The sequence below is a fragment of the Chiloscyllium punctatum genome, chromosome 48 (genome assembly GCF_047496795.1).
Source record: "Chiloscyllium punctatum isolate Juve2018m chromosome 48, sChiPun1.3, whole genome shotgun sequence".
Taxonomy (NCBI): domain Eukaryota; kingdom Metazoa; phylum Chordata; class Chondrichthyes; order Orectolobiformes; family Hemiscylliidae; genus Chiloscyllium; species Chiloscyllium punctatum.
The window spans coordinates 36317839-36336380 of record NC_092786.1 but is presented as its reverse complement, the minus strand read 5'-3'; the positions used below and the strand labels follow the sequence as shown (position 1 = coordinate 36336380).

The 18542-nt window shown below is 39.4% G+C and overlaps 1 protein-coding gene across 1 annotated transcript in view; it reads right to left on the bottom strand.

Annotated features, from left to right (window-relative positions):
* LOC140468888 (protein unc-13 homolog C-like) overlaps positions 1-18160 on the bottom strand; it is a 587121-nt gene extending 568961 nt beyond the window's left edge. The window contains exon 1 of the mRNA XM_072564959.1: positions 18083-18160. Within this exon, the coding sequence (XP_072421060.1) occupies positions 18083-18104 (22 nt within the window). The 5' untranslated portion in view covers positions 18105-18160. The remainder of the gene's footprint in view (positions 1-18082) is intronic.
* Between the last annotated feature and the right edge of the window lie 382 nt (positions 18161-18542).

Here is an 18542-nt window from a genome sequence, read left to right as displayed (position 1 = left end):
TCACAAAGTTAGCTAAGATTCTCCTCTCACCATCATTTACAAGGCTGCTCAATGTTGCCTCTAACAGTTTCTCAGAGACATATTCATGCTGCGCTTGGTACAAATACCCCAAGCCTGAAATTTAGGCCAATGAATACATTTTGCACACATTCTGCCATGTTACTCCAGGTTCTGGAGGTACAGAGAATTTTGGATATTATAACAAAGCATCCAATCCTTGTCAAAGGTTATGTTAAACAGCAAAAATGGAGCCGTTGATGCATTGTAGGGACATTTATAATGCGTGTACTATCCACTAAAATGCAATTTACAAAGACTTTACAGTGATTGCTGACTTAATCCAGAATGAGATAAAGTTGTGAGTGAGGGAGAATGTGAAGAGGAAGAGAATGTGACAGTGAGAAAGGGAGAGAAAGAGAGAGAGAGAGTGAGCGAGGGACTTAGGGAGGTGAGGTCAGGAGAGGGAGAGAGAGAATAAGTGAAAGGAAGAAAAAGGATGAAAGACTGCGTGAAAGAAAACAAAAGGGAGGGAGGGACAGAGAAAGAGTGGAAGAGCGAAGGAAAGAGTGGGAGAGAGAGAGAGAAGAAGGCAGTGAGAGGGAGAGAGAGGAAGACAGACAGAGAAAGAGAGAATATACGTCTGACTTTGAGCGTGCAAAAGTTAGTTTCTACATTTTCACTGCATTTCCTTCAGTATACTGGGATCTGTTTCTCTTCGGCAGCACTTCACTATCAGAGTATTCAGCCTGTTTATTACATATGTGAGAACGATGTAAAAGTTTCAAAATACTATAAACTGATAACTAAAATGATAGGTTTCAATGGTAATAATTTAGGAAGCTTTGTTTTCCAGTTCATATTATCAGTGTACATGAGACAGAGAGCAAATGATCATGGCGATGAGTGTCAGTAATATGAAACAGTGTATATTTATAGTGAATACTTCAGAGAGATGATTTTCTGAGAGCACTCCCAAGCACAGTGCTTCATCTGTTGGAAATGTATACAGTGGGAAATCACAGATGCAATCCCCCATGTTTTCTCTGACTTATATTAATTGCTGGAAAATTCGAGAAGTGTGCTCATGACTTGGAATGTCAGTCTCCTGGCATCAGCATCAGCTAACTACAAAGAAGGTGAGAAAGGTCGGTATTGCAAATATGTATGACACGTTATACTTCATTCCATTCCATAACACATTTCCTGGCATACATCTTGATAAAACTATTGTGTTTATCAGATCAGCAAAAATGTTTTTTTATTCAGTTGTAGAACGTGTGCGCTGCTGGCTGGGCCAGCATTTATTGCTTGTCCCTTGTTGTCCTTGAGTAAGCTGCCTTCTTAAATCCTTGCAGTACACGTGCTGTGGGTTGACGCTCAATGACTGTAGGGAGGAAATTCCAGGATTGTGATCCAGTGACAGTGAAGGAACGGCGATATTCTTCCAAGTCAGAGTAGCTTGGAGGGGAATTTGCAGCTGGTGGTGTTCCTATGTATCTGCTGCAGAAGGATGGAACTGTTGTGAGTTTCGAGGGTGTTATGTTAGGATCTTTGGTAAAATTCTGCAGTTCATCTTACAGCTAGTACAAGCAGTATGTACTGAGTGTCAGTGATGGAGGAATGGGATGTTTGTGGATGTGATGATAATTATGTGGACTGCTTCGTCCTGGATAGTGTCACTGGAGCTGTATCCATGCAGGCAAATGGGGAATATTCCATCACATTCCTGACCTGTGTCTCTTAAATAGTGGACAGGCTTTTGGGAATCAGATAGTTGAGTTACTCACCACAGTATTCCTAGTCTCTGACCTGCTCTTGGAGCTATTGCGTTTATGTGGGAAGTCTAGTTGAGTTTGTGATCAAAGTTAACCCCAAAGATGTTGGTAGTGGGGTAATCCAGTGATGGTAACACCATTGAATATCATATGGGGGGAGGGATGGGTGATTAGTCCATCCCTTATTGGAAATGGTTCTTGCCTGGCATTTGTGTGGCCTGAATCTTACTTGCCATCTGGTCAGCCCAAGCCTGGATTTTGTCCAGATCTTGTTGCATTTGAACACGGACTACTTTGGTACCAAAGGTGTTGCAAGTGGTGCTGAACATTGTGAAACTATCAGCGAACATCCCCACTCCTGACCTTCTGATGGAGGGAAGATCAATGACGAAGCACTTGAAGATGGCTGGGCCTAGGACACTATCCTGCAGAACTCCTGCAGGGATATCCTGGAGCGGAGATGACTGACCTGAAATAACCACAATCACTTTCCTATGTGCCAGGTATGACTCCAACTAGTGGACAGTTTGCCCTGATACCCATTGGCTCTAGTTTTGCTAGGGCTCCTTCATGCCACCTTTGTCAAACGTGATCTGAGGAACTTCAGGCGGACTTTGGGATACGCAACAACGCAGAGTGGCTGAGCAGAGGTTGATAGCCAAGTTTGGTACCCATGAGCCTGACCTCAACTGGGACCCTGGGTTCATGTCACACTACAGGTGACCCCACTGCACTATACACTCTCACATATACACACACACATTCTTACATGCTCACACACTCACACTGTCTCTCAAACACACACACACATACACATACACCCCACACACTCTCACCCACACGCACACCCTCTCACAGGTTTATACTCCGTCACACTCATGTACACACTCTCCCAAGCATGCACACTCACTTTCTCTCTCTCTCTCTCTCTCTCTTCCCCGCTCCCCCTCACATGCACATATAAGACTATTGAGTGCATTTGCAGAATTGTATTTACAGATACATTCTATTTTGTTCAAAAAGTGTACAATCTGCAGGCAGTCAATCCATGTGACATTTTATAAATGGATTTTATAAATTCCTGTTTGGGAAATAGAATCAGTCTGACTCAAGATTGGAAAACAGACAGACTCTAACCTCAAACATTTAATGCATTGTCTGAGCTGAGATGCCAACTATTTTTTTATAAAATCGTAAGTTATCTCGGGAATGAGACTTGAAAAGTTCTGGGATTTACATATTAATGAATTGATACCTGTAACCAATTCTTAAAGATGAAAGATTTAACAGCAATTTAAATGTGTTCAATATATCATTTCAGTTGCATGACACTATGATCTTTTGCTATAAATTGTGTTTAAGATTCTGCCCCACTAGTCAGCTGAAGAAGCAGCGCTCTGAAAGCTAGTGCTTACAAATGAACCTTTTGGATTATAACCTGGTGTTGTATGATTTTTAAACTTTGTCCATTACAGCATTGGAGATTAGTGAAAGCATAACTTTCTGATAAGTAGACAAATCTCCATCAAGGACAAGTTTACCTCAGGAGAAAGGTAAGTGACCAGATTAATTCAGACTTGTAATTAGACATTTAAAAAGAAATTTCAGAATACTCAGAAAAATATATATTTCAACTACATTTTTTTTAAATGAAGGACTCACTGTTTACAATAAACTAAAGTATTTCAGGTAAACATCAGAGTTAGGGAGAAAGCAAATATAACTGCACAAAGGTGAGTCAAAAGTTTATTGGTCAGAATAGAAAGAACTCCAGAGAATGACTGAAAGGAGGAAGAAATTAGAAAGTACTCCACAACCACCCGATGAAGGAGCAGCGCTCCGAACGCTACTGCTTCCAAATAAACCTGTTGGACTGCAACTTAGTGTTGTGTGATTTTTAACTTTGTCCACTCCAATCAAACACTGGCACCTCCAAATCATGAAGAAATTAGAGTACATGAGGACGCTAAGAACACTAGATGCTAGGGGTAGTAAAAGGAAAGGAAAACAATAAGTAAAGTGAGTGTTGGTCCTCTACAGAGTGAGAAAGGAGAGTTTGTTGTAGTAATGAGGAAAATGATGATGAAATTAAAAAAAACTATTTTTCTTCTGTCTTCACTATAAAGGATATTTCAAAAGTCCTGTAATTGCATATAAAAAGAGGGAGCTGGAAGGGAGAGAGGAGCAGAGTGAAATTACAAACACAAGGGAAAGGGGTACTAAGCAAACAGGAACTGTGGGCTGAAAGGTCTCTGGGCCCGGATAACTGTATTTAGAATCTTGGAAGGAGCAATTAATAAGCTTGTAGATGATTTTGAGCTAATTTTCCAAAATTCATTCAGTTCAGGAAAGGTTTAATTAGGAAGGAGGCGTAAAAAGGAGCAATTCAAGACGAGCGTTTGTCATGTGAAATTAATCATTAAAGAAACTATTAGTACATATTTAAAAACAAAGTAATTGGGAACAATCAGCATGATTTGATCGAAGGAAAATCATGGTCATCCATTTTTTGAGTCCAGAGAAAGAGGACCCTGTCAATGTACTGTACTGTCCTCAAATTTCCAGAAGTTCTGAAGAAGGGTCACTGGACCTGAAATGTTAACTCTACTTTCTGTCCACAGATGCTGCCAGACTAGCACTTTCTGTTTTTGTTTAAGATTCTGCATGATCATGACAAGGTGGAACTGAAAGGGATGTTTCTTCTTGTGGATCAGTCCAAATCTTCGATGAGGATGGAGGTGGTATGCAAATTTTGGCATAAGGGCTTGCCAGATCTGGACAGAGGTGAAAAAATTTGTTTTCTCTCTCTGAGGATTGAGAGACTTTGGAAATCTCCATCCCAAAAAACAGTGGAGGCAGGATTATTGAATACTTAAGGCAGGGATAGGTAGATTCTTGTTAGGTAAGGTAATCTAAACATTATAGGAAAACAAAATTTCAAAATGAAGACATTATCCTTCATCTTATTGATTGGCAGAACAGATTCAAGGGGCTGAATGGTCTACTCCCGCTTCAATTTATGTTTAAATGTTCTCAGAAAACTGGTGACCATTCATTATTGGCTAAGATTGACACAGTGGCAAGTGTTAATATACTGTGTGAATTGTAAAAAGGAATTTTATTAGTGTTCCCTGATGTAGGGCTCTGGCCCGAAACGTCAATTTTTCTGCTCCTCGGATGCTGCCTGACCTGCTGTGCTTTTCCAGCAACACACTCTCAACACTAAAATATTAGCTGTCTACTCTGGAGGGAAAAATAAAAATTCAAGACGAAAAGGATAGTTCAGGATAAATCTAAACTTGAGAACAGCACCTCTGAGATGAATAAGTCTTCAGGGAATACCTCTGCCCAGTTAAAAAGAGGAATGGTGAAGGAAGCAAGTGGAGGATGAACTACAAGCAACTTTAACAGTGTTCACCTGCAAGACCCACATGTGCAGCGTCTACACAATGTTGTGACTCTGCCTGACAGTTAATCTGCTACAGGTCTGTAAGGTGCACACATAGACGTCAATTGGCTTACTTACTTAATGTTTTAAAAAATTTACCCAGAGAGTTAGTCAGTACCTGATCAGCAATTGACTGTTAGACCACTATCAACAACATGACACTTTCCCTCTCGCTAGTGAGAGGAAACTGGAGAGGAAAGCTGTAAGTCAGGACAGTTCCAAGGGGATCAGTGTGTCGGTAAGTTGAAAGAGTTTGCAAGTTATTAAGAGTTTTTATGGTAAATAAAAATACTAAATGTGTTTAGCTGAATTATTGGGCTGGTAAGCTCAAGGTGGCCAATTGATTTTTAATGTGAAAGTTATTGATCAGGAATTTAAACCACCCTTACTGCACTTTCTTATAAGATAATGGTTTCCATTCAGCTTGCTTTCATTTAGCACAACAACTTTGGAAACATGTTAGGACTACTGGAGAAGGGATAACTGTTTTGAGTTGTACACCTAATCACACTCTTGAAAATAATACATTAAATAATACAATGCTAAAATAAAATTCTGTGTATCTTTCCTCAAAACTTAATACAGTAATCAGATAATATTCTGGACACTGATAAAGATCAGCTGGAAGTTCATACGCACTCAATAGGAAATAACTTTATCAAATGCTGCATCAAACTGTAGATACCAGAATAGGTATTTCCTGGTAACAACATGAATGGTATTCAAGAACTCTTCAATTTTGCAGCTACAAATATTCTAAAATCTGAGTCCAGATAAAAGGGAAATAACTCATTTTAAAATTTGACTCCATTCTCGCGGTGAGTTAGAACTAAACTAAATTTGCAAAATTTCTTTGAACTTTTACTTTCAAAATCTAAACTTAATAGAAAAAAAATGAGTTCAAAATACCATCAACTGCCCTCAGGCTTCTATCATTAAACTCATGCATGGTTTGCACTATATATTGTTTAATTGATTTTGTTTAATCTTCTCATGAAAAAGGACATTTAGAGTTAGCAGTACTTCAGCTATTCCTCATTCCATACATAATCACAGTTCTCATTGCATACATATTTGGTTGCACTTACAGATTCATCAGAATTTGCTGGTCATATTCTTAGCAGACCTTTTTGTTTTATTTATTTCCTCTTCGTGGGCTTTCTCCTGGCTCACTCTGCACAGCACCCAGATGGAAAACCAGTTAAAAAGAAAAGGAACAAATATAGTGAAGGCATTTGATATGTTTTCCTTTATTGGTCAGTGCATTGAGTATAGGGATTGGGAGGTCATGTTGCAGCTGTAAAGAACATCGATTAGGCCACTTTTGGAATATTGCATGCCATTCTGGTCTCCCTCCTATCAGAAGGATGTTGTGAAATTTGAAAGGGTTCAGAAAGGATTTACAAGAATGTTGCTAGGGAGCATGCTGGCCAGCACGCCAACAGCCTGTGAAGTGTCAGAGGCTGAGGGGTGACCTTATAGAGGTTTATAAAATCATGAGGGGCATGGACAGGATAAATGCACAAGATCTTTTCACTGGGGTGGGGGAGACCAGAACTAGAGGACATCGATTTCGGGTGAGAGTGGAAAAATTTAAAAAGGGACAACCTTTTCACGCAGAGGGTGATGCATGTATGGAATGAGTTGCCAGAGGAAGTGGTGGAGGCTGGTACAATTACAACACTTAAAAGACATTTGGATGGGTAGATGAATAGGAAGAGTTTAAAGGGATATGGGCCGAGTGCTGTCAAATAGGACTAGATTAGCATGCTGGCATCCCAGGAATGCTACCGGACCAGCAAGCCAACAACCTGTCAGAATGTTCCGGAAACAAAACTTCAAATCCCATCATGACAGTAGGGGTGGGGGATTTAAATGAATAGTTTAAATCAACAGTTTATTCTGGAATAAACTGCTAGTATCATTAATGATCATGAAAATACAAGACTGCTGTATAAAAGTACTTGTTTCAGTAATATCCCTCAGGCCACGAAGTCCATTTCCAATCCAGACCTTTGGGTCTGATCTATGTATATATGATTTCCAACCAACAGTAATATGGCTGATTCTTAAATAATTGCTCTCTGAAATGGCTTACAATATATCACTGACAGAGGAATGTACACCTGCGGTGGTTCAGGATGGCAATTTGCTAATTCCTAATTGGCATTGAAAAAGTATGTGTAATGAATCACCAGTGACACTTCTAGGGAATAAACTTATCTTTTAAAGAATCCACAGAGTTACCACGTGATCTGTGACTTGCATATCACAAGGGCAAAAACTTCCTGCATTAACTTGCAAAACATACAACCCACCTGAAGTAATGAAAAATATCAGTGCCACGCTCCAAGTTATTAAATGGACAGTTAACCCTTAGATTTAATCAAAGAACTATTTAAAATGCCCTGTGCACAACACTACATAACTACTTACAACAATTTCTTCACTCAAAAGGTAGTGAACCTGTGGAATGTTCTACCCCAGAATGCTACTGAAGCCAAAGCACTGAATATATTCAAGGAAGACATTATTTTAAGGTGTAATAGACATCAAAGGATATGGCAAGAAAGCAGGAAAACGGCATTAGACTGACGACCAGCCATAAACATTCAAGTAGAAAAGCAAGCTTGAGGGAGCAAATGGCCTACTCTGGCTCTGGGTTGCTATGTAAAAGCTCAATGCAAGTATTTACAGTACTGCATGAACCACACGAATATCATGAAAATGTGTTACTTCATGTCAAAAATGCTTTAGAGTAGAACAAAGCAAAATAAACTTTCTGTATAAATAATACAGGCCACTTCCTTAATCACAAATTTTCTTTTAACTCTACCAGCACAGAAGTTCCTTGACAGCCCTTAGTTAAGATTAAACCCATTCTGTAAGATATGGGTGACCCTGAAATGACATGGTAAGTCCTAATGTACAAAACATTCACACATTCATCTATTTTTTTTAAAAAAGCAAAATAACCCAAACAAGAACTGTAGACAAACACGATGAGTAAAGTAGCTTTAGAGCCAAAGCCTTTGTACATTCCCCACAGCTGAACAACCCTGCGTTATTTTCACAAAAACAACAGAAGTTAATGGCATTAACATTGAAGTGAAGCACGTTGCTGCACATTGTCTTATTGTTGTCACTGTTCAGCAGGCCACAGTATAAAACGTACCAATTCAAATGGTATAGGAAGTCACTGAAAAGCAATAACTTGTTTTTAAACCAGTCGCATTTAAACCACACAATTTTTGGTTCACATCTCGCAGAACAGCCAATCAACCAATAATATAGTGGGATACGTGACAGGAGCATGTGCAGTAATGTTCTGAGCTATGAAGGTCCTGGTTTAAGTCCCACCTGCTCCACAGATGTGTCATAACAAGTTAATTAGATGATACCTATAGTAGAACAAGTGACTACCTGCACTATGTGCATTGTTCTAAAAAAAGCAATGATTGCAATGGCATGAACTGTACAATGTTATCTAATGTAATAGTTCTGAAGTAATTAATGTCACATTGACCTCCACCCAGTCTGATGATGTACACACCGTTTGTAGATGGAGACAGTTAGGTTCTACTGTACAGCAAAGCGAACCCTTAGTAATTAAACCTGACAAGGGAGGTTACTGTCTCGACTGCAATTATGCAATAAACTACATTATGATGCCACCTGAATTACATTTCTGTTGAGATTTACCAATTAACACAGATCACAGGTTCAGTATTGGGAGAGGAAGATTGTGGCAGCAAACTACTCAAAGCAGAAAACACCATGCTGGTGATGGGGCTGTCTGAAAATATGTCATACATCAGTTTCCATTCTTTACTGACACCTCACTTTCCTTCAGCAGATCAAAGATTAGCTATTCCTTTTTATAATGAAGCAAATGAATATGCAGTTGATGCTTGCCATCTGAATACAATTAAGATACAAGTACTGAAAAAATACTTGTTGCAGAAGTTTGTTTTTGTCTTACAACTCACCGGGGCAATTCATAAGAATGTCAATTTAAAGAGAAAACCAACAGTTATACTGTGTGAGAGGTGGATGCTGATTGGTTGATAAGTGGACTCTGATTGGTAGAGATGTTGCCATGGAGAATACACTAGTTAATAACTTCTGACAGTTAAATGCCAAACTTTGTTTACAATTTAAACTAGGCAAAATATTCTGATTGATCAAGGCACTGCCCAAGAAATAAACCAGCAGATGACTGTCACCTATTTAAGGAGGTGAAGTAGGTACAGTGCATGCATATGTTCTTTCCTGTCTGCATGCAACAGAGCCCTGTGTCCTTTTCTACAGAAATATTCAAGTTCTTACTACCAAAGACTATTAATGTAAAACTTATATAATAGACATGCTTTGTTAAAAATTAGAGTTATACATTCACAAACTAAATTTCAGAAAAAGTTACAGAATTAATTGGATGATAATACAGGAGACATGGTTAGTACATTGGCAGATGACACCAAAATAGATGGTGTAGGGGACAGTGAACAACTTTATCACAGACTACAAGAAGTCAGATGGGCCAACAGGTTGAAGAATGGCAGATGAAACTTAATTTAGATAAATGTGAGGTGTTGTGTTTTGGTAAGGCAAACAAGGGCAGGATTTATGCACTTAATGGCCAGGCCCTGGGGAGTGTTGCCCAACAAGGAGACCTAGAGATGCAGGTGCACATTTCCTTGAAAGTGGAGTCTCAGATTTGACAGAGTGGTGAAGGCGGCATTTGGTACACTTGCCTTATTGGTCAGTGCATGAGTATAGCAGTTGGGACGCCATGTTGCAGCTGTACACGACATTGGTGAGGCCATTTTTAGAATATCGTGTACAATTCTGGTCGCCCTTCTATAGGAAGGATGTTGTGAAACTTGAGACGGTGCAGAAAATATTTACAAGGATGTTACCAGAACTCCATGGTTTGAGTTATAGGAAGAAGCTGAATAGACTGCAGATATTTCCCCTGGAGTGTTGCACGCGGAGGTGTGACATAATAGAGGTTTATAAAATTATGAGGGGCTTGGATAGGGTGAGTACCAAGATCTTTTCCCCAGGGTAGGGGAGTGCAAAACAAGAGGGCATAGGTTTAAGATGAGATGGAAAATTTTAAAAAGGGATACAAGAAGCAACCTTTTCACACAGAGGGTGGTGCGTGTATCAAATGAGCTGCCAGAGTAAGTGGCAGAGGTAGGTACAATTACAACATTTAAAAGGTATCTGGATAGGTCCATGAATAGGAAGGGTTTAGAGGGGTATAAGCCAAATGCTGACTAATGGGATGAGGTCAGTTTGGGATGTTTGGTTTTTTATGGACGATGCCAGACCACTCAAAACATTCTTAAACAGGCAGCCCCAGACCATAACTTTATGATTTGTTTTGGTATGCGTACAGTGAACCTCACCCGGAGTAAGTTAAATTAGATTAGATTCCCTACAGTGTGGAAACAGGCCCTTCGGCCCAGCAAGTCCACACCAACCCTCCAAAGAGTAACCCACTTAGACCCATTCCCATATCCTAAATTTACTCCGACAAATGCACCTGACACGATGGGCAATTTAACATGGCCAATTCATCTGACCAGTACGTCTTTGGACTGTGGGAGGGAACCGGAGCACCTGGAGGAAACCCACGCAGACACAGGGAGAATGTGCAAACTCCACACACACAGTCACCCGAGGCTGGAATCGAACCTGAGTCCCTGGCACTGTGAGGCAGCAGTGCTAACCACTGAGCCACCGTGCCGCTCTTTTTAGTAAATCAGGCCTTTAATTTTTAGATTATATTCCCTACAGTGTGGAAACAGGCCCTTCAGCCCAACCCGACCACACCGACCCTCAGAAGAGCAACCCACTCAGACCCACTCCCCATATTTTACCTCTGACTAACACACCTAACTCACGACCAATTCACCTAACCTGCACATCTTTGGACTGTGGCAGGAAACCGGAACACCCGGAGGACACCCACACAGACACGAGGTGAATGTGCAAACTCCACACACACAGTCACCTGAGGCTGGAATTGACCCCGGGTCCCTGGCGCTGTGAGGCAGCAGTGCTAACTGCTGAGCCACTGTGCCACCCTAAGCTGGGTTGACTACCAGATTTTAAAACAGACAAAAATTTATTCACAAAATTACACAATGAAACACAAAGAACAGAAATAAAGAACCACCACAGAACTCAGTCTATCCAAGCTAGACTTAATTAGGCTGTTCCAAATATACACAACAGTCCCAATAAGCAAACTCCCTTTAAAAACCAGTATAAATGGAACACATGCTTACAGGTTGAAGTTGAGGGGCAGAAAAGAGAGAGAGTTTCCAGACAGCTCACTGTTGAACTTCCCAGTTCAAGACTGAACTAAACTGCTCAGCTCAGCTAAAGAGCTGACCGCTCCCCTTTCATTGTATAGGTCACTTCTAAAACATGACCACTTTGGCCTCAAGTCTCATCTGTTTACATAGAAACAAAAGGTCTCTCAAAATTCTTTTCATCTCTGTACCAAACCAGACTGATTGGAGCCCAGCCCGGTTTATTGCCCCTCTGAGAAAAATCAAGGACAGAATCTCCTTGAGCTGAGGTACAGCTTTTGAAAAGAAGGAACTAGCTTTGTAACAGGTCGGCATGGATCAGTAGGACTGAAGCCTTTGTTTCCATGCTGTATGACTCTGCTACAACAGGTGACACTACGAGGTGCCTGAAAAATTCTGACTGGTAATGATTTTTTTGCAAAGCCGTTTCCTTCTTATAACTCAACAGGCCAGTTGATGACTTACAGCCACCCATTTAATGAGAGATACATCCTTATTCCCAGCATTTGTTTCAAGCCAGCATGGTCAATTAGTGTCTGTTTCTCACTCACAACATTTCATAGAAAATATATTCATCATCTCACAGTGAACACTTTTTGGCATAAGGAGAGCGCCAGTGTTTTGGCAGTAAAGTACATTTAACAAACCCTTATTTGCCTTCCAAAAGGAAACATTTTCCTATTGTAAACCAGCAGATGAGTTATGAAACCATTTGCCTGAGACTACACATCAGGAATATTAGAGTGTGTGACACTTGCAAATGACTAGCTTCATCTTCTATGGAACACCTATGGATGAGAATGCGAGTACATATTTCTCCACATTTACTCATTTTCATGTTGTATTCACCCTTGATATGTATTCTTAAACTTTACTGTCATTCACCTCTAACTTACCAAAACTAGCATTTAATCTGGTCTAAAGTACACAATCAGTTCAAACTGACCAATCAAACTTCACAAATGCTCTGTCTTTCCTTTCAATTTAATTTCATCTTTTGACGTTGACCCAGTAAAACTGTTATGGGAACATTCTCAAAAAAGGATGGCTAATTTAAGGTTATTACAGCCCTGCTTTGCTTAATATCTAAACTAATATATTTGAAAGCCCCAAAAGTTTGATTCCCTTTGTAAATTCTACCCTTATAATACATTTTCCAAATTCTGCAGTACCATCCCCCACTCAGGAAATCTGCATCAAAGATGCCTTTGGTTTTCCTCTAATGTTACTAATGAAAGGGTGTGGGATCTGCTTTTAATTGAACAATGTATGTTTAGCAAAGTAGACCTCAGTATAAAATACCAAAGTCTGGAAGAAAACGCAGGCCATAGACGTGTTTGTTTACTTTTCACCATCTACCATTGCACCTGCTGCCTTTGTGCACAGCTCCAGAACCAATACTCGCTGCAATATTATTACCCTCCCATCGCTAGAAAATAGTTTTACCATAACATACATTCACATGAGCATGTAACCAAAAGACCAAAAAAGATTTTCAATATCATTTTTCCAGCTGCAGAAGAATTACTTAGTCACTCTTTCAAACACCCAACAAGTCTCACTATCACCCAGTAAGACAAATCTGCAAAGACATTTCAGTATCAATCTAACAATATGATAATGTTAATTAACCTTTATCTGGAACCTCAAATTAAATTGCAAACTCTATCCAATAATCTAAGTTATGACTTTCTCAGTATTTATCCCCATTCATTGAGAGCTAATAAAATACCTCATTCATGGCAACCCTAATTTCTAAATCTATTATGAGACCTTGCTTTGATCTTTACTTTAACCTCAAATTTACTCAGACGCTTTGACCTCCACTTTCATTTTCACGTCTGTCCAGATTACTGCTGTGACTATTCCTTGTTGAACCAGTGGGAGCTATTTCTCAGATGTCTGATTAACATCTGATGCAGGAGTTAATTACATACTCCTGATCATTACTCACACTTTTCCAGCTCTCCAGTCTTCCATTCAATTCTGTCAGTCCTGAACATTCAATTAGTATTGAAACTTGTCACTGTTGCATGTCCCACAATTGTTGCACTCATCCTTTCATTTGATCCCTGCTATAATGCATACCCAAGCATGCTCTCTGGGTGACTGACCTGCAGATATGAAAGCTCTGTAGGACACTTTATGATCATTCACATTACAACATCTCACCTTTGATTCACCATATTCTGCTCCTCAGGACGTATATCACAAATTGTAACAACTTGGATTATAAAGTTATAAGGATTATAATATATCAGTTGCACAGAGTCTAAGATCCAATTATTCACAAAGAATGATCTTTAAACCTCAATTTCTATGATGAATAAGTTTGATCTTACTCACATCACCTATTAGCTTACTAAGAGCTTTCCATTTTCTATGATTCTCTCTTTCTTCGTATTTAATCTGTTGAATTGAAATCAGTCTCAGAGGGTTCAATGTGTTCTCTGAATTTTTTGAGACCTTGACCCTGACAAAAGCCTGCCTCCTTGCATGCAAAACATTTACATATGCAGAAAAAAATGCAAATTATAATTGCAGTAAGCTTGCAGCATCTCTGACTGTTCTATACAAACAGAAAACTATTTGGAATTGTGCTCATAAACTAATGAATCATTAGTTGAAGTTTTTTTTGCATACTATGCCTATGGACAACGGTTGTCAAATTTTAATGTGGTTAATTAACTAAAATATTATGCATTATTTCACTGCATGATTCCTTTGAAAAAAAAATGCAATTCAGAAAGGATTTTCAGTGGAATTCATGACTATGATGAGTCTGAAATTAACTCATAGTTGGGCAAGCAAAATGCCCATGTAGCCTTAAGACAATTTGCATTTTTTTTAAACCATCTTGACTCTTATTACCTCCTCTTATACTTTCTAAGAAGAGTGATTAGAAACATCAGCTTTAAGGGGTGAACACGAATATCTTGACTACAAACTGCAAATCAACTGCTTCTCCAAAAGATGACTTAACACGTTCCATATTGTTTCACTTGTACCTTTTCCAAAGGTTCATTCAACAGCATAAATAGCTCACTGGAGCCCACATCAGTGTTTATGACATGGCTTTCTCAAGCTGCTTAACATGGAATTACACACCTCTTTGGTGATCTCAAAGTGGTGCCACCACTGAGCTTCAAGTGGTACATTTATATTCCGTAACCTTATATCTATCCTCAACGCTTAGTGAATCAAAGAAGCATTTTAACTAAAACAGAAAGTGCTAGAGAAACTCAGCAGGTCTGGCATCATCTGTTTTTTTTCTCACTTCAGATACTGCCAGACTGGCTGAGTTTCTCTTATACGTTGTTTTCTCGCAGATTTCCAGCATCCACAATTCATCGGTTGTATTTGAGCATTTTAACTAATTTGTCCCATAAAGTGCAAGTACTGTCTATTACTGCACAAAAAGAGTCCAGAACCAACATACTCTTCACAGAACTAAGATTCCTTGTGACCGGTACAACTTGCTCAGATGTATCATTATTTTCATCCTCCTTCATGGAATTCTCTTCATAATATGGCATTTCTGTCTCTATGTGCCAGCGAGTTCATCTCATTATAATGATACTTTGTGCTACATTCAAGGCACCTATTAATGTCTCTTTGGACATTCCTGAGATTTGTTAATCTCTTATTGTGGTTACAATTTTGTCTCTGTTGTAATAAGCCAGACCTAGGAATGATGGTTCATCCTCATTACATTCAGGACTATTTCAAAACCTGTTAGAGAGTCATGAATGCTTTAAAATGTTTCACTTGCTCTGTGAAGGAACTTAATTTATTAGGACATTTTTTTCAATAAAAGGCTGGAATCATTTGATCCAATAAGGTCTCCCTCTGAAAATCAAACACTAAATACAGTCAGTAGCCTCTCTATATTAGACACCTGAGCACAATTGAGTCAGTTAAACAAAAGTACGAATATAGAAATCCCCAAATTGAGTTTTAGCTATATTTCCTACAATTTTTAATGCTCTTGACATATTAATTTATGGAATGAACATACGTTTTCCAAAATCTAACAAATTGTGACCATGCTTCATAAGCATTAGCAGAACATCCTTTTTGTAAATCTCATTTTACAATCACAACAGATGATCCAAAACTTCATCAATACATCAACTGATAGCATCCAACTTGCAAAATATTTCTTATATGAAGTGGCAAAATTAAGGCCACAAATTGTTTCCTCTTTGAAGGAACAGAATCCATGTCAATAAATCCACTTCATTCTTCTACTGATAAAATAGTTGTAACTCTAAGGATATCAAAAGTTAATCAAACCTCACCAATTTAAATTGCTTCTGTCATTCTCTACCAAGCCACTGGCATTTTAGTTTCTGACTGAAGTAATTTTTGGATCGCAGTTTGGTTACAGCAAAGAAGGAAGCCATTTAGCCCATCATGCTGGGCTGTCTAACTGAAGGGATGATGGATAGTACCATTCCCGACCCTCTGTTTTTCACCTTCACCTTGCGTCAACCAATGTTTCCTACCATGTTATATCCCAGAAAATAAAGTGAGACCTGGACGTTATAAAACAAGAGTCTCCTCACCCAATTTCTACAGTTTCAGTCTGTTCCTTTTTAGAGGGGTGCAATTGAACCCCCAGTTAGGGCTAACCATCTATATGTAATAATACAATATAGCTCAAAAACAGGGCCCTTCAGCCCACCAAGCCTGCACAGATTCCTGATCATTATTTAGACCTGTTACTTATTGCCAATGCACAGTATCTAAGCCTTTGTTCACTTAATAATATACTAATAACATAACACACGTCAATAATTTTGAAAAGGGCCTTGTGGCAGAACAATTTTATCTCTAGCTCGAGGGCAGGAGTTCCAGATTCAAGTTCCACTTCTGGATGTAATGACTATGGAGTTGTATCATGACTGGTCTGAACAGGTTGATTTGAAAGAAAACTTATTGAAATCTACAATAACCCCACAATAGGGGTTAAGAATAGTCACTGTGACCAACAAACATAGGAACTGGAGCTCCACAGGAATTGGTGCCGAGATCACCACTGTTACATAAAGGATTTAATCTTGGGAATCATATGTAAAATATCAGCACTTGCGAATAGTACTGAGGTGAATACACAGTTAATATTGAAGCCGACCGCAACAAATACAAGATACAAATTTATAGAGTAGTGTGGAATTGGCAATAGAATTTTATTGCATAGAATGAAAAGTATGAAGAAAAATATTATCACGTAGTGCTTGTAAGATGTGCCTAAATTGAGTAGGGTAGCAAACAGATTAAGCCACGCACATCCAGCAGTCTTGAAAAAGTTGCAATGCATGTCAGCAAGGTCATAAAATGAAGCAAACAAAACATAGGTGTTCAGTCCTAGGGAGGCTGAATTGAAGAGCAGAGGACTCCTGCTAATCTTGTACTAGACATACTTTGAGTATAGTGCAGCGTTCTGATGTCTCATAGAGGCAATTAAAATTATAAAGGAATTGGATGGGATAGACATAAAGATGATGTTATCACATTGTGGGCAGATGCCAAAACTAAACTAGGGGCCATAAATAAGTTAGTCACCAATAAATCCAAAGAGGAACTTCTTGCCCTAAGTAATGGTAAATATATGGAACTCATCACCATAAAGTGTAGTTGAGGCAAATTGCCTCGCTTCAGTTGAGGGAATGCTTGATCAATGTACATGGAAAAGTGGAATAGAAGGGCTGGCAGACAGCCAGTCAATAGAAGGAAACTCACATGTAGAACAATGACAGATACCACCCCTGCCAACATATTATAATGATCAAAATACCCAGTAATACACCAACTTTGATGTGACTAAACCATTTGGAATGTCTTGGGCAGAGTGACTGCCACCAATCCTTTGCAATAGCGTCAATCTAATACCCAAGTGGAGATGAACGCTCACTGTCTTCAGCAGAAGCTGAGCTTAATCTTGCGAGCAACTAAAATTCCTTATTTCATCTGAGGGATGGGACGATAGCTTGTGAAACATCAGGTTAAGCACACTACTGTCACTGAACCATTCTGAACACACAGAGATACCGCGAACAATCAGTTAGGGTGGAATACTCATTCCACGCCCGAAATCCCAAAGTAACCTTTAAATAATTGAAGAAAAACACACCCAGTCCCAGGCCAGTCTGCGGGAGGAGGTAAACAAAGTGACTGAAGCACAGACAGCGCCAAGCACAAGAGCACAGCTGAACATGCAAAACCCAGCTCATGACTTCCAAATAAAAAATAATTTCTCACATTAAGACAAAAACCCCACTTCGGGCTGCTGTTTAATTTCTTTTTAAATTCTCATGCAACAAGTTTCAACAACTCCCACAGAGAAACCTCGCTTAAGTTACCCCAATCAACAGCTTGCCTCGGTTCTTTACCTCTCTCTGCTTCCTTTTATTTAACTGATAAAATAAATAAATGGATTGACACGGATTGAAAACACATGTCCCTCCAAAATAAAATTAAACCTCACTTCAGGAGGACATGAATCAACAGTTAAATTGAAGCTCATTTACCTTTAACACACAGGAGTGACATTCTAGTTGCGGGTAAATTGCGCCTGTGTTTCCTGACGGAGTTAGAGGCGCCACTGGGCGCAGGTTTCTTCAAAGGAAAAGTGCATGGGGAGAGGGTAAGAATCATCTGGATGATCGACAGACGAAGAGACCAATAGGATACAGCTTTGGCAAGAGGAGGGCGGACCAATTGTAGCCAGGACCAATCAGCCCCGTCGGCGGGCGGGAGCTCAGTCTGCCCCAGCCCTGTGGTGTCTGTCAGGAACCTGAGTCCCAGAAAAGCTCTCAGCTCAGTGTCAGTGCAGCGCAGGGCACAGGATAGGAAAACCTCTCCTTCTCGGACCCCTGCAAACCAGGAAAAGTATATCTACAGTTCACATTGCCCAGTTATAGGTTTCTCAATAGACGCAGTCAATATTAAAGGCGAAATATTCATTTCAGAGTCATTTTAGATGTAATA